Below are 15,233 nucleotides of genomic sequence, written 5' to 3'. Positions count from 1 at the left end.
TTTATCAATTTTACGGTTACGTAAAAAAGTTATAAGAATTAAAGTTAATATGATAAGTTATTAAATTTGAGTTTATCAAAGAAAAAGCATGAAAATTGAAAATTTTATATAACACCTTATATTAATAGGAAAATAATAATAAAAATTTAAAGACATCCGGATCTTGGAAAACTTTTGGAGTGACAATTCAAGGGTTTATCTTAGGAAGTTTAGAACAAATCAATCATTTGATTCGGTTTTAAGTTACCTAAAATTAAAAATGAAATATTTACCATTTTTACATGAAGGCTTCTAGTGATATTTTCCCATGGAATATTATTTGGAGGTAGTGGGCTTAAGCAAGAGTGAGTTTTTTTGTTTAGGAAGGGTCTTAGAACAAAATTTTGACTATCAACTAATTAAAAAAGATGAGATAAAATATATATTGTATAGGTGCTACTTGTATAAAGAAGAGAAATAAATCAATGACCATCTAATTCTGTTTTGTAATAAAATTAGAATGTTGTGGAATTTGATCTTCCCCATTTTCGATGTGCATTGTGTTTTGCATTTCTCTATGAGGTGGAACTTGTTTAAATGACATAGAACTTTTGTGAGTAAAAGAAAAGGTATGGAGGGCTATCCCATTATGCTTAATGTGGACTTTATTGAAGGAAATGAATAGGACAACATTTAATAATAATGAACGATCCAATTAATTTATCATTTTTTATTTTATTTTTATACTTTTGTGAGTCGAGTTATGATGTATATAAAGGATCACACTTTGTTTATAATTGACTGTCTCTTAAGTAAAGGGATGTTTTTCTTATCTCCCCACTGCCTAGTATTTTGAACATTTATTTGTATACTTTATGTGTACTGTTTTTACAACTTCTAGACATTTCTAATGCAAACTCTTATTTATCTATTAAAAAAAATTATATATTATGTAATATAAATTATTATATGTGACATTACTATTATATATATATATATATATTTACTTATTTTTATTTTAAACTATGTGATAAAATATTCTAATATATTTATAATTAATCTACCAAAATGAATTAGTTTATAACGCAAAAATACATGCATTTGTAATAATTTATAATCTAATAAATAAACAAAATGCTTAAATAGTATTTCTAAAATAATATTTGACTTTAGAAAAGGTGTATATTTCCTTCCAAAACCAGGTACACTATTTCTGTATTTAATTGGAAACAAGATCCTGCGGTTTTCCCTTGTTAAATACAATATATTCAAATTATATCAAAGGATGATGAAGTTTAGGCCAAAACCATGGGTGGGGGATTTGGGCATGTGATGTGATCGTATCAAGATCTTAATCACACTGGAATCTGGAATCTCTAGTGTCCGACCAAATATTAAACATTCCCTTTATCGTCTCCTGGTTTTGCAACTTTCCAATTGCAGAAGCAACCATTTAAGCAAAATTATGAAGCCAAATCTCTCATGGTATACACCCTTCTGGCACAGCCATGACTGAAAGGTGCCTTATAGCAGCTTCTCTAGCAGTCCTTGCGTTTCATCCTAGCTCAACCATTAGGTGTTTCAAGCCAAACCCAAACCCAAACCCCAATCCCACCTCCCCACAAAAGGAAGACACTCCTCCCTCAAAACCACACAGGAGTCTAAAGAGAGCGCTGTCCTTGACATAGTCCAAGCGGAAACAAGATTCTCATACAAATCCCCCTGTCTCCAGGACTTCATCGGCCCTTTCCAACACAAGTGTCGATCCATCTCCTCCGGCACCGCCACTTCTAACAAGAAGCGGCGAGCTTTTCAAACCGGTGTCGGAGCTTATCGGGGGACGACCGTTAACTGGTATTGTGGAAACCATTTTTCGATCAGGGTGGGCGGAGGAGATAGGCGTAACAGTCAAGAAGGTCCTGATGGTGAATAATAGTATAGATGTTCTCAACAGGTTTGAGGAGTATAGGGAAATGGTGAAATCCAAGGCCAAAGAAAACAGTGTCGGTTTAGGATTGGAAAGATTGGTGGCTGATGGGAATGAGCTTTTACTGTTTCATGGCGTGGTCATTACTTGTGCATTAGGGTCTGATAAGGGGGCTTTGGGCATTTGCAGCAAGAAACGTTGTGGGGTTTGTAGAGTTATTGGTTCAAACTTTTTCGTTAGAGAAGATACAGCAAGAACAACAACATCATTGTGTGGGAATAGTTGGAGAGCTCATGAGAAAGTGGCTACTGAATGTATTGCCAATGGCGTGTCTCCAGCTACAAGGAAGGGCATCATATTGTGTAAAGTAATAGCCGGCCGAGTTGTTCGTGCTCCCAAGTTTGGGCTCATGGATGGAGAAAAGGGAGGATTTGATTCTGTGGTGAGTTCAACTGGGGATCAACCGGACGGTTCACAAGATCTCATGGTTTTAAATCCAAGGGCTATCCTTCCGTGCTTTGTGATAATCTACAATGTGTGCAAAGGTACCATGTTTCAATAAGAATTAACACATTCCCATGTTCTCTAATGACCATGGAGTTTTTAGCTCTAAGAATGATTGATTTATTTGCTTCTGTCGGTCCTAAGAGAGTTTACAACTTTACATTGATGAATATGGAAATACTTGTACATGGAGAGATATGGGGCATATGATCTTACCCAAGGATTAAATTATCTTGATATATCTTCGATCCGCGATACTATACAAGGCAACCAATATTTTTAGATATTTTATCAATTTTTTGATTTTTTTTCTTGTTTCAATCGATATTTCTAAATATTTTATGGATATTTCAATGATTTTTCGATTTTTTATTAAATAAATAAATTATAATTAGTTTATTTTTATATTTGATTTAATTTATTACCAAAAATATAAAAACATAATTTTCTTAATAGGTCTTTTTATTTTATTTTATATTATCTATATATTTATTAAATATAATAAAAATAAATATTAAAAATTTATACATATATTATTATTTATTTGATATCATTAAATACATTTAAATTAAAATAGACCATAATTTTAATATTAAATACATTTTAAAATTAGACATATTATCATAATAATATTATAAAATAATCTATAATACAACTTAATAATAATAAATGTATATTTATAAAATTTATATTTTTTATCCATGTAAATTATTATCAAATATGACAAATTATATTTATATATTAAAAATAACTTTAAAATATCTATTTTTACTTCTTATATAATTTTTAAAATTTTTTAATATTTTCAAAAATTTTATTAATTCATAAAACCAAACCACCGATATATTTATGATTACCGATTCTAAAGTAAATAATATTTTATAAAAACTAATTATTTTAAAAATCTATGTATTTTTATATTATTTAATTTTTATATAAAAAATAATTAAAAAAATAAAATAAAATAAATGTATCAAAATAAGTTTATTTTCTTTTCCTCACATTTTCCTTAAATTTTAGATAGGTAAACATAATTTAAGGGAAGTTTCTCCTTTTGGTGCTCATAGTTACCATGACCAAATTCCAAGTCTGCAAACTGCAACCTGGATAAGATCTTCAGACTGTAAAAAGTTAAAACTCTGGCATTAGTCAGCTCAAATGCAGGGATGTGGTGGTTTTTTTTGCCTAAATATAGAGCTAAATTCTGCCCAAATTCTTGATCTCGACCTCTCCCTCGGTATAATGCATCAATGATTCCCTCACATGTGATTGTATTGAGTCACCATTGGATGAACCTGGGAGTGCAACACGAGCCTTTCAAGCCGACACTGGGGCATATTGAAAGTGATGTGTTCCCTCTGAATGGTCCTGAAAGAAGCGGACACATCTGCTGAAGCGGAGGAACGCTAAAAAAAGGGTCCAGAGGAAATCTTCTATCTCCAATGTCTTTCTGGTTTGTGCGACATCCAACCTACCACATGCTTTGAACTTGCCTCCATACAGTGAATTAATTGTGTGCCACATGACCCTTGAGGCTTGATCAATTCCTCTCACAATTGGCTTTTAAGCAACCCTATCATGCTGTGATCAAACCAACGGCTCATCTTAATAAAACCCAAATTATATTGGACCGCCCCTTTTTCTCCAACTACCTATATATATAAATGCTTTTAATTGTAATAAAGACTAAAGTAAGTCATCATAAAATATGGTTAAAATTTAAATGATTCAGCATATGTAGCTATCCTAAAATAATAAAAGAAAGGGAATTCCAAGTTGGGAAGCGTGAAGGGAAAGGGCAAAGGAAGGCCTTCCATTAGTTTATTGTCTGACCAGTATGAGCCCAGTCATCCCAAGCCCCAACTAACCAGGGACCACCACCAAAAGTTTCTTATAGTTAAAGCCAAATCTACTCATTTCCACACATCACCTCCTCGACTCGGCTTTGCCAAAATTCCACGATTAACCCCACCGTCACTCCCACTTTCACTGTTTAAAAAGGATCCATGTGCACGTCCACGTAAATTTCATTCTTGGATCTTCTTCAATCTTCGCAGCAACTGACGGTCCAGATCTAAGGAGAATTTATCTAGGGAGAAACGCCGTCGGAGCTGATTTGAAAAATTACAGAAAAATAAATAAAGCGGTGGAAGTAGAAGAACATTCCTCCAATCACATGCACTCACCGCATATCACTCTGACTTTCAGGGCAGTACATTCTGACCGGCTGTCGGCGGTGGACTCCCCCTCCTAATAATTTGACGTCCAAGAAAATCATTCTTATCAGCTTATCTTACCATTACCACCTAACCCATGTCGTTTATTATACGTGTGTATTATTGGGTTAAAGTATATATAGTCCTGAGTGAAATATGAATAACCCAATTTTTTTAAAATTATCCGACAAATATTTTAAAAATTGGGTTAAAATGATTTGAAAATGATTTTTCCATTTTGTAAATATTTAAAAAAAAAAACCAAAATATTCCTGTCCCCAATCATCAGCGCAAACAAACAAGGAGAAAGAAATATCATAAATTGATATAAAATGAGAGAATCTTATTACAAGTCCCCTTAGCAGACCCTGTTTGAAAAGGAAGTGAGCAGAGGAAGAAAAAGGGCCATTAATGGGGAAGAGCGGTTAGCCGGCCACCCGTTCCCATAAAAATATCCACACAGAACCTGAACCAACGGTTTCAGTGTCCCAAAGGAAAAGATAGCTAGCTACATGGCAATGCCACACACTGATGCTCTGTAGTCTTTTTTTTTTTTCTTCATTTCTTTTTCTAAATACATCTTTTAATTTTTTAGTGTGTTGTGGAGAAGATTTGATTCCTTTGAAAGATGGTCGGTTAGGGCTTCTTTTTTTTTTTTAAATAATTTTTTTTAAATTACTCAGCTTCAAGATCACGCCTGTAAAGTTTCTCCCCATTTCTGTTTTTTTTTTTTTCTCGTTTCGCATTATTGATTTTCTTTTTAAAATATTTGCTCCGAATCTTCTTATTAAAGCAACCTTAAACCTCTCTCTTTTGAAACTGCTTTTGATTATGATGGTGGTGGTGTTTGGGGCTTGATGCTTTTGTGGCCGTAACGGCGTCGTTTTTGAGGTGGAGATGTCGGAGGTCAATGGATCGAGGTCATGGAGGGAGGAGCTCAGCCTTGTGGACGACACCGGGTATCGATACAACACCGGTTCGTTCGAGACCAGGAGATCGGAGTTCACCGTCGCCGGAGACTCGCCGGAAGGTGAAACGGAGAGTTTGAGGGACCAGGTGCAGGGGTTCTTGAAGGCGTGGGGTGAAATAGTGGTGGAGTTGGGGAGAGGCTGCAGAGACATAGTGCAGCAGAGCCTTGTGACCGAGGATTCATTCATTGTTAAGAAGCTAGGCGGGCCGTGTTCAAAGGTTGGCAAGAGATTGAGTTTTTTGAACGATTATTTTTTGCCGGAGGATCGCGATCCTGTTCACTCCTGGACGGTCATACTATTAGTTTTCCTAATAGCCTTTGCAGGTATGAACATGCATATTTTAAGGAATCTGAAGACATTTATTTGATTTTTTTTTTTTGTGGATTACATCACTATTTTATAGCTTCAAAATGCTATTGTAATTATTTTTTTAAAACTTGTATAGGCAGATTAAGGCTGGTCTAATTGCTTAAACCTAATTATTTTGAAGGAGATTGGTGTGATTGGATATAAATGTCATTAGGTATAGTGATTAGTGAGCGACACCAGCCATTCAATTAATCATATCTGAGGAATAGCTTTGAAACAGTCAGCAAAGAGAAGTTCCACCATCATTGGCCTTTCTTCTCTTTATCTTCAATTACCACCTCTATCAAAATTTATTTTTTTAATTATGAGGAAATCAAGTTCAAAACCTTTTATACTATTTTTACCACCTTAATTCCCAATTGGATTTTGAACTCTTAATTTATTTTCATTTCATAGTTTTCCCCGTGAAAATCACTTGCTTATTTTGTCCTTGTTTTATTCCATTCTGGATTAAAGATTTTCTGGACGACCCACTTTTGATGGATATTCACAAATGAAATGATAAACCAATTTGTGTAGAGCATCAGCAATGAAATTCTGAAATTGGTTGTGGTCATGGATTTGATTGGACCCTTGTTGAACCGAACTTGCTGCTGCAGTGTTGCCCATTGAGGACTCATGCAATTATTGCCTGTGTTTTGTGGACTCTGGGAAAGTATGTTGGTTCTTTTGGGTCTAACTTATAAACCGAAGTCCACAATGTCACAGACCTTAAATGCTTCAAGCCTCCATGTGGCTCTTAGTTACTTTCAAGGCTTCCTTGAGCCCTATCGTAAAAGAAGTGTCTGCATGGCATGGCTTGGCGACCATGGGTGCTTCATTCATTTTAAATATCATTGAAAAATAGGATAGGTTTCTGAAAGTATTTCTTACCTTATGTTTGAGTCATAGAAAATTTGAGGGAAAATGCAACAAAAAGAAAATAAAGAGGAAAAATAGAAGGAAAATAAAAAATTGATTTAAGGTTAATAAATTGTTTTTACATACTACTTATCAAAAAAAAAAAAAAAAATTGTTTTTACATACTCCTTCAAATTTATTTTATTTTATTTCATCTATATAAAAATTAAATAATTCAAAAGTGTGTAAGTTTCTAATTAATTTTAATTATATTTGATTTTCTTTTGCATTTTCCATGACAAACCAAACATGAAAAAAATCATTTTTTTTAACATTTTTTTTCTTCTTCTTAATACTTTCTTGGAACCAAGGGGAGTTGAATGTATATTTTGGCAATAACTATGTTTGATGTTTTGTTCTTGATATTGCAGTTTTCTCCACTTATGTTTGTAGGATATTCAAAAATATTTTTAGCCCTGCAAAGCAAATTTTAATTTGTATCTGTAGAGAACTTTCCTATGACCAAATGTAGCATTAGTATTTTTAGAGAGCTTTTAATTTGTTCCTCTTTTCCTTTTTAATAAACACATGTTAGGTATACATTTAGACTATGTTTGGTTCCCAGAAAGTTTGAGGGAAAATGCAAGGGAAAGAAAACAAAGAGAAGAAAAGCAAAATGAAAGAAAAAACGAACAAAAATAAAAAATAGATTTAAAATCATTAAATTATATGTATATCCTACTTCAAACGAATTTATTTATTTAACTCTTTTATACAAAGATTAGATAATTTAAGAATTTATAATTTTCTTACTGATTTTGATTGAATTTGACTTTCTTTTATATTTTTCATAATAAGACCAAACATGAGAAAATCATTTTCCTTAGGTTATATTTGGTTCCCAAAAAGCACTAAGGAAAATGATTTTCTTATATTTGGTTGTACTATGGAAAATACGAAAGAAAATCAAATATAATAAAATAAGTAAGAAACTTGTGCATTTTCAAATTATTTAATCTTTATATGAAGGAGCTAAAATAAGATAAATGAGTTTGAAGTAGTACATGAAGATAATTTATTGACTTTAATTTGTTTTTTTATTTTCCTTCACTTTTTCTTTCCTTTTACTTTTCCTCTCTATTTTCTTTCCCTTGCCTCAAATTTTTTGGGAACCAAACATAGCCTTAATATATATATTTTTTTCTTTCCTTAATACTTTCCTGGAACCAAACATAGCCTTAAGAAGAGGCTTGTGCAAGGCATATCCTGTACCCATTGCCATAATGAGTCATGACTGACAGGTACTTCTCTAATTTCTGAAGTGTCAATATTCTACAAGTTCCAAGCATAGGATTTAGGGACTCTCCCTCCAAAGAGCTGAAGCTCACTGTTGTAAAAAAAAAATTATAATGAGAAGTTCTTTAACAAAAAGAGGCATCAGATTAAGTGCATTGGAATCTTTGTTGTACTCTGTTGATGATAAGATGGTAGGAATTGTAGCATAACAACTTCATTCCTACCGTTCATACAGATTCTCTGCACTATTCAGGTGAAACTCAATAAATCAAGGATGGATAAAATGGAAAATGATCTAAGAGCAATTTGAAATCCTAAAGGATGCAAATTTTTTCCAATATATGCCTTTAGTGCTGTAATTCTCAATGGAGAGGATTGCCTTTCTTCACCTTCTTAAGAAATTTCTCATCTTTGATCTGCTGCTTCTTTTTGGTTTTCATTTTCTATGGTTCCTGACAGATTGTCAGACATAAACTATTGTCATACAGATTCTCTGCACCATTCAGGTGAAACTCAATAAATCAAGGATGGATAAAATGGAAAATGATCTAAGAGCAATTTGAAATCCTAAAGGATGCAAATTTTTTCCAATATATGCCTTTAGTGCTGTAATTCTCAATGGAGAGGATTGCCTTTCGTCACCTTCTTAGGAAATTTCTCATCTTTGATCTGCTGCTTCTTTTTGGTTTTCATTTTCTATGGTTCCTGACAGATTGTCAGACATAAACTATTGTCATACAGATTCTCTGCACTATTCAGGTGAAACTCAATAAATCAAGGATGGATAAAATGGAAAATGATCTAAGAGCAATTTGAAATCCTAAAGGATGCAAATTTTTTCCAATATATGCCTTTAGTGCTGTAATTCTCAATGGAGAGGATTGCCTTTCTTCACCTTCTTAGGAAATTTCTCATCTTTGATCTGCTACTTCTTTTTGGTTTTCATTTTCTATGGTTCCTGACAGATTGTCAGACATAAACTATTGTCATACAGATTCTCTGCACCATTCAGGTGAAACTCAATAAATCAAGGATGGATAAAATGGAAAATGATCTAAGAGCAATTTGAAATTCTAAAGGATGCAAATTTTTTCCAATATATGCCTTTAGTGCTGTAATTCTCAATGGAGAGGATTGCCTTTCTTCACCTTCTTAGGAAATTTCTCATCTTTGATCTGCTGCTTCTTTTTGGTTTTCATTTTCTATGGTTCCTGACAGATTGTCAGACATAAACTATTTTCTAAAATCTTTAATACTTGGGTATAGAAGAACTTAGTAAATTACTATGTGCTCATTCTTTTTCCCTCAGTCATTTTTTAGACAGCTTTTGATTTGACATTGTTAATGGTGTGCAGTATTGAGTGTAAATACCAAACATGATAGTTCTATCCCACGAATAAAGAAAGTATGCATACATCCTCCTAGTGCTAGCCGTGTGCTACTTCCTGATGGTCGACACATGGCTTATCATGAGCTTGGTGTTCCAGCTGACAGAGCTAGGTTTTCCCTGATAGCACCACATTCTTTTCTTTCCTCAAGACTTGCAGGTAGAAAACAACTGTAATTCTTAAATTTATTGTGTTTTTGGTGAAACTTTTTGAGAATTTGTCATTTTTAATTTTTAAAATTATTTTTGTATGAAAGGTATACCTGGAATTAAAGCACCGCTGTTGGAAGAGTTTGGTGTTCGCTTGGTAGCATATGATCTTCCTGGTTTTGGGGAGAGTGATCCTCATCCCATCAGGAACCTTAACTCATCAGCATTGGATATGCTGTACTTAGCTAACACTGTTGGTGTTAACGACAAGTTCTGGGTGTTGGGTTACTCTAGTGGAGCCATGCATGCTTGGGCTGCACTTAGATACATTCCTGACAGAATCGCAGGTACCAAGCTTTTCAAATTTTGTTTATAATAACTATTGCATGATCTTGTGATTCTAATAAAAAAATGGAGAGGTTGGCTCTCAAGTGCACACATTTTGGGTTCTGCTCACAAGTGGTTTTCAGCATCAAAAGCAGTCCAGCAATCTTTTGCTCAACTGGAAGGTGGCTCAGCTAACATAACTCAACAATATTATTAACAAACTGTTTAGGTTTGGCTTGGGCTTAACAAGGTCTTGAAGTACATCTAACTGTCTAAGTTTATCCCAAGGAATCTAACTTTCTTGAAGTAAGAAAGCATTCAGTACTAGATGGACAAGAGGAGTATAACTCTCCAATTGGATTCAAGGGTGATGCTCTCTCTGACAAACATAGACACACACACATCCAAATATTTATTATGGGAGGTAAATAGTATAATGCCACCTGAGCGGCAAGTTGGCAGTATAATGAGAAATAAGGTGAATCCACATGTTTTCATTCATAAGAAATAGGAAGATTTAACTGTATCTGTTTGGAACCATGGACACAGAAATAGTCTTACCATTCTCTGATCCCACCCAAAATTTAGTAGCTTGTGTCGAGTCTTACAGGATTATGCCATACACTAATATATATAACTTAGTTCTGTAATCTGGTTGTTTTATGGAAATTATGCAAAGAAACTTAGTAGTATAATGCTTTACCAATATGACTTGCTCATCTGATGGAGGTTATGCTAATCAGACTATTATTCTCATGTTTGGATACTATGCACTCTATTTATACCCTTTTGTATTTTATTCCCTGAAAACATAGTGTGTCCTTGTGATTCAGTTATGATTTACCAAGGTCCTGAATGAACTCTGCTACATATTATATAATCTATGACCGAATGTGCAGGTGCAGCGATGTTTGCACCAATGGTTAATCTTGATGAACGAAGAATGACCAAGGAAGAGAGGCAAAAAACTTGGGAGAAGTGGGTGACAAGAAGGAAACTGATGTACTTTTTAGCTCGAAGGTTTCCTAGACTTCTCACTTATTTCTATCGCCAAAGCTTCCTATCTGGAAAGCATGGTCCAATTGACAAGTGGTTGGCTGTGTCTCTGGGAGAGAAGGTAAGCACATTTTTGTCATAAATTACTCCAGGATGATCAAAACCTTTAGAGAGTTCCAACCACACTCACTGCTTTTTAACTTCATTTCTATGTGTCAGTGTATTTGGATGATGTTAGTACCTGGTTGATTTAGTAATACTTGAGATTACCGATAATCAGGTGGCTAGTTTACTAATGCAATTGTTGGCTAATGCTAACATATTTTCATGTTGGTAAGAGTTTCTCATTGGTCTTTTCTTGAGTTACCTGCATGTAATTAATGTAAATGCATCTTTACTAGTTTTACCAATGAATTAAGTTGCATGCTATTTATAGTCAGTTCTGGACCATGTTCCACAATTTATGATTCAGTGTTCATGCTATTTGAGAGAATAACAAGGCAAGTTTAAAAACTTTTATTCAGTTGGGTTATTTATTGATTTATTTATTTATATCAAAAACTCTTTATATTTAGTTTTTGATAAGAACCTTTTCATGAGTTTGAATGGTTTACTTCGGGAAGTGGGCCTGGTAAAATTTCCATACTTGTATTCACATGCAAATGGTTTTAGTTTTGAAAATCTGATTTTCCTTTGCACACATCCTCTTTCAACTAGGTGTAGAACCTTATTTTGTTTCATCAATGTTCGGTGGTTTATGTTCTTTCTGGTAAAAGAAACTCGTTGTAGTAGAGAAAAAGATGAGCATAGGTATACCTATTCTGCCATTATTTTAGAAGTTGCAGAAAATCAAACCTCTATTTACTCAATTATTGATCAGTTCAATGAAACCAACATGTAAATCAAATTTTCCTCTTCATGCAATATGTTGAACACAGAGTGTGATGATTCTTAAAACTGATCTCGCATGCTTAAGAAAGAAAAAAAGAAATGCTGCATGTATTCTTTTTGTTTGTTTAGGCAATGGGAGGCTGTTGGTGCTTCCACTTATGTGCAAATGACATTTAACAGTCTAACAACTGTGGAATGACACCTTCACTTACAAAACCTGTGCTAATTTTTTAATGCTCTGTTAGAAGGCTCATCTACATTGTCTGCAAAACTGACATTTTGAGGACGAAGTTAGATTTTTGTTGTAACTAACCATACTACTCGAACAAGATGTAAACTGCTCTTTCACAATCTTAATTGGGTAAATAGTCTACATAAGCTACGATTGAGACCTAGCTCATGATTTCCATGATGGTTCATATAACAAAATCTTGACTTGCTCAGGATAAAGCTCTGGTTGAAGAACCACATTTTGAAGAGTTTTGGCACAGGGATGTGGAGGAGTCAATTCGTCAGGGAAATGTAAAACCATTTATAGAGGAAGCTGTGCTACAAGTGTCAAATTGGGGTTTTAGCTTGGCAGATCTTCAGGTTCAGAAGAAATGCCCACGGAAAGGTATTCTTCCTTGGCTCAAGTACATGTACAGTCAGGCTGAATGTGAATTGACAGGATTTCTAAGACCAATACACATATGGCAGGTTTGCATCTTCTTCCTCGTTTGTGTTGTTCTGATTTACTGTTTACTGCAATATTGTTTTCTTCATAGGCTATTGTAATTTACTTCTATTATAAATTTGATTAGTTTCTAAAGGTTAGCTTCAATATATAATTATTTTTTGTTCATTTGAACAGAATCGGGATTTACCTTGGTTTGTCTAGTAACTAAATAAAGAAGTGCATGCCCAAGTGGATTGTGCTATTTCTAATGTGTTCAATGATCTAGGAAAGTATGATATGTTGAGTCTTTATGCAATGCCCTGTCTGAAAATTTTCACAAAATTTCCTGGACGATTTAGCGCAGCAGACTTGAATTGAGAGAAACAGGGTCCAGTATGAATCTTTGTTCTTTCTCGTTTGATTTTAGCTGATCAAAATTAGCAAATTAGGCCCATTTCTTCACTGAACAGTGGAAATTTTGGCCAAAATTATATCCTGAAAATGTCTCAGATGATCAGGCCTTTACTAGTCTCTATCTCTGTCTCTCTCTTGCTCATGGATTTTATTGGGGTTGGGGGCTATCTATTGATGGCTCTCTCTGTAGTGATTCACTTAGTAAATTGGATAATCTTTTCAAAGATGTAGAAAAGACCTTATATGTATAGATGCATACCTACTTAATGTTACAAAATGAATAGAGCAACCTGGTTTAAGAATTTCTTAAAACGGTTGTATAGCTTTTTTCATTTCTGAATTTTGTTGATGCTGAACAGGGAATGGATGATGAAGTAGTGCCACCACCAATGACTGACTACGTGAGCCGGATTCTAGCTGGGGCCACTGTTCATAAGCTCCCAAATGAGGGCCACTTTTCTTATTTCGTTTTCTGTGACGAATGCCATAGACAGATACTCACTACTCTTTTTGGTAGCCCACAAGGTCCGCTAAACAGCACGTTAGACGCCACCGATTCTGCCACAGCCACAGGATGAGATGTCAAATTTTAATTTATTTAGTTTCTAATTCTGATGTAAATACCCATAGGTTTCCTCATTTGGTTAGAGAAGCATGAAAGACCATATGTTCGAGTCATCATTCTGTTTCAAAATTATCAGACTATAAGCACGTAAAAGTGGATAGTTTGAAAGGTAAAGAGTCAACAATTTTAATGCTTTCTTTCTTTCTCTCACTCGACATTATCCTCCAAAAATTCTCTTTGGAGTTTCCCTTCTACCTCTGCCCGAGTCTGACTGAATGGATAAGTCCTCTCAAATTGGATCTTATTATTGCATGATTTATTATTTGTGGGGTTTCTTTCACCTAAAAAGTACTTATGGGGAAATGTCTCCGAATGTGCTTCCAGGAATCTTCTTAGCAGGATAGAAGTTTCCTTACGAATGGTTCCCTCCTTTTTGTTTGGGGAGTTTTTACCTTTTAGGTCTAGTAAAAAATTAATGGGTATATTTAAAATAAGATTTGGATAAATAATGACAAATATTGCCTTCTCCTGAGGAAGAAAACATGCACAGGTCGTTGATTGTTTTGGAAAATGTGAAAGGAAGATTGTTGGATTCTGATGGCAAATGGGACTGGCAGAAAGTGTTGATGCAGGGATATAGAGTGCCCACTCAAGCATTCTAATGAACAACCCATTTTAGCTCTAGTCTGCCATCTCTTTTTATTTTTCATGGAAAAAATTCTACCAGCGATGAAAAAGTGAAGGGACTAGTGTTCTTCCGTTAGCTTCAAGTGAGATTTTTTTGTCGACATATGAAAACTCTCTCTAAACAAACAGTGGATCATATCAGCAGCAAGGAAGCATATTTATAAAAAAAAAACCGAAAATCAACAAATCAATCTCGACTATTGGAGGCAAGAACCCAAATTAAATTTTTTTTTAAAAAAACCTGCAAATCTTTAAATTGATTGAATTCTTCAAGAACCAATTTACCAAATGAAGAATCAGACGTGTGAGTAAGGAGGATAACATATCCAAAAGAGGAGGGATACCATATTCGGGAGCATGTACAAACTACAAACCAAATTTTGGACGTCACCATTCACCACTTGTCCATCGCATCAGGCGTGGACGGCCTCAAATGATGAGAAACCTACAATCTCTCCCCTCCACCATCAATAGCATCATGAAAAAAACGGCTGACTCAGCCATTTCAAGCAGGAAATCCTCACCGCTCTTTAACAAAGCATTTTCAATAAAAATAAATAAATAAATAAAATAAGATGTGAAATGTCCCACCTTTTCTAAAATTTATCATCCCAAAACAAATGAACAGCACTAATCTGATCTTAGGTTTATGATCTAGTTGACCAGCAGCTAGAGTAATTCTAATTCTGATATAATATCATGATACATTATGATAAATACCAACTTATCATTGAGAAGCCTAGGTGAAACTCCTTAGTAGATATCGTGTTCCAAACTCATTCAAAGGATCTGCAAATCCATTGTTTGGCCAGTTGGTAATGATTGAAGAATCGTCCTCATTGAGGATATTTCTGAGGCTAGATGCATAATTTCCTCACCTTGCAGAAAGTACAAGAGGAGAGAGAACAATCTTCACATGGTCTGGAGGAGGCAGCCTCCAAGATATCACATGACAGACCATTCAATCCCTCAATTAAACTAGCATAAAACACTCATATTCTCGGAGCATGAAATCCCCAAACACATGCACGTTGGCTTCTCGTATTTAAGCTAAAG

General features: G+C 34.4%; 2 protein-coding genes across 2 annotated transcripts; both read left to right on the top strand.

Moving 5' to 3' along the window:
• The first annotated feature begins 1,487 nt into the window (after positions 1-1,487).
• On the top strand, positions 1,488-2,468 carry LOC104880052 (uncharacterized). The gene is made up of 2 exons (XM_059739364.1): positions 1,488-1,498; positions 1,712-2,468. The coding sequence occupies exons 1-2, from the start codon at positions 1,488-1,490 to the stop codon at positions 2,466-2,468; spliced, it is 768 nt and encodes a 255-aa protein (XP_059595347.1).
• Positions 2,469-4,905: 2,437 nt separating this feature from the next.
• Positions 4,906-13,687, top strand: LOC100248201 (uncharacterized). Its single transcript, XM_002275034.4, has 6 exons — positions 4,906-5,920; positions 9,458-9,649; positions 9,747-9,986; positions 10,866-11,083; positions 12,298-12,552; positions 13,285-13,687. The coding sequence occupies exons 1-6, from the start codon at positions 5,524-5,526 to the stop codon at positions 13,501-13,503; spliced, it is 1,521 nt and encodes a 506-aa protein (XP_002275070.1). The 5' UTR covers positions 4,906-5,523; the 3' UTR covers positions 13,504-13,687.
• Positions 13,688-15,233: the final 1,546 nt, after the last annotated feature.

This window comes from Vitis vinifera, chromosome 8 (assembly GCF_030704535.1).
Source record: "Vitis vinifera cultivar Pinot Noir 40024 chromosome 8, ASM3070453v1".
Taxonomy (NCBI): domain Eukaryota; kingdom Viridiplantae; phylum Streptophyta; class Magnoliopsida; order Vitales; family Vitaceae; genus Vitis; species Vitis vinifera.
Note: the sequence above shows the minus strand (reverse complement) of the source record. Positions and strands in the feature narration are given on the sequence as shown.

Coding starts and splice junctions, on each gene's coding strand:
- LOC100248201 (XM_002275034.4), top strand. CDS start 5,524: ATGTCGGAGGTCAATGGATCGAGGTCATGGAGGGAGGAGCTCAGCCTT. Junction 5,921..9,457: donor TTTCCTAATAGCCTTTGCAG/GTATGAACATGC, acceptor AATGGTGTGCAG/TATTGAGTGTAAATACCAAA. Junction 11,084..12,297: donor CTGTGTCTCTGGGAGAGAAG/GTAAGCACATTT, acceptor TGACTTGCTCAG/GATAAAGCTCTGGTTGAAGA.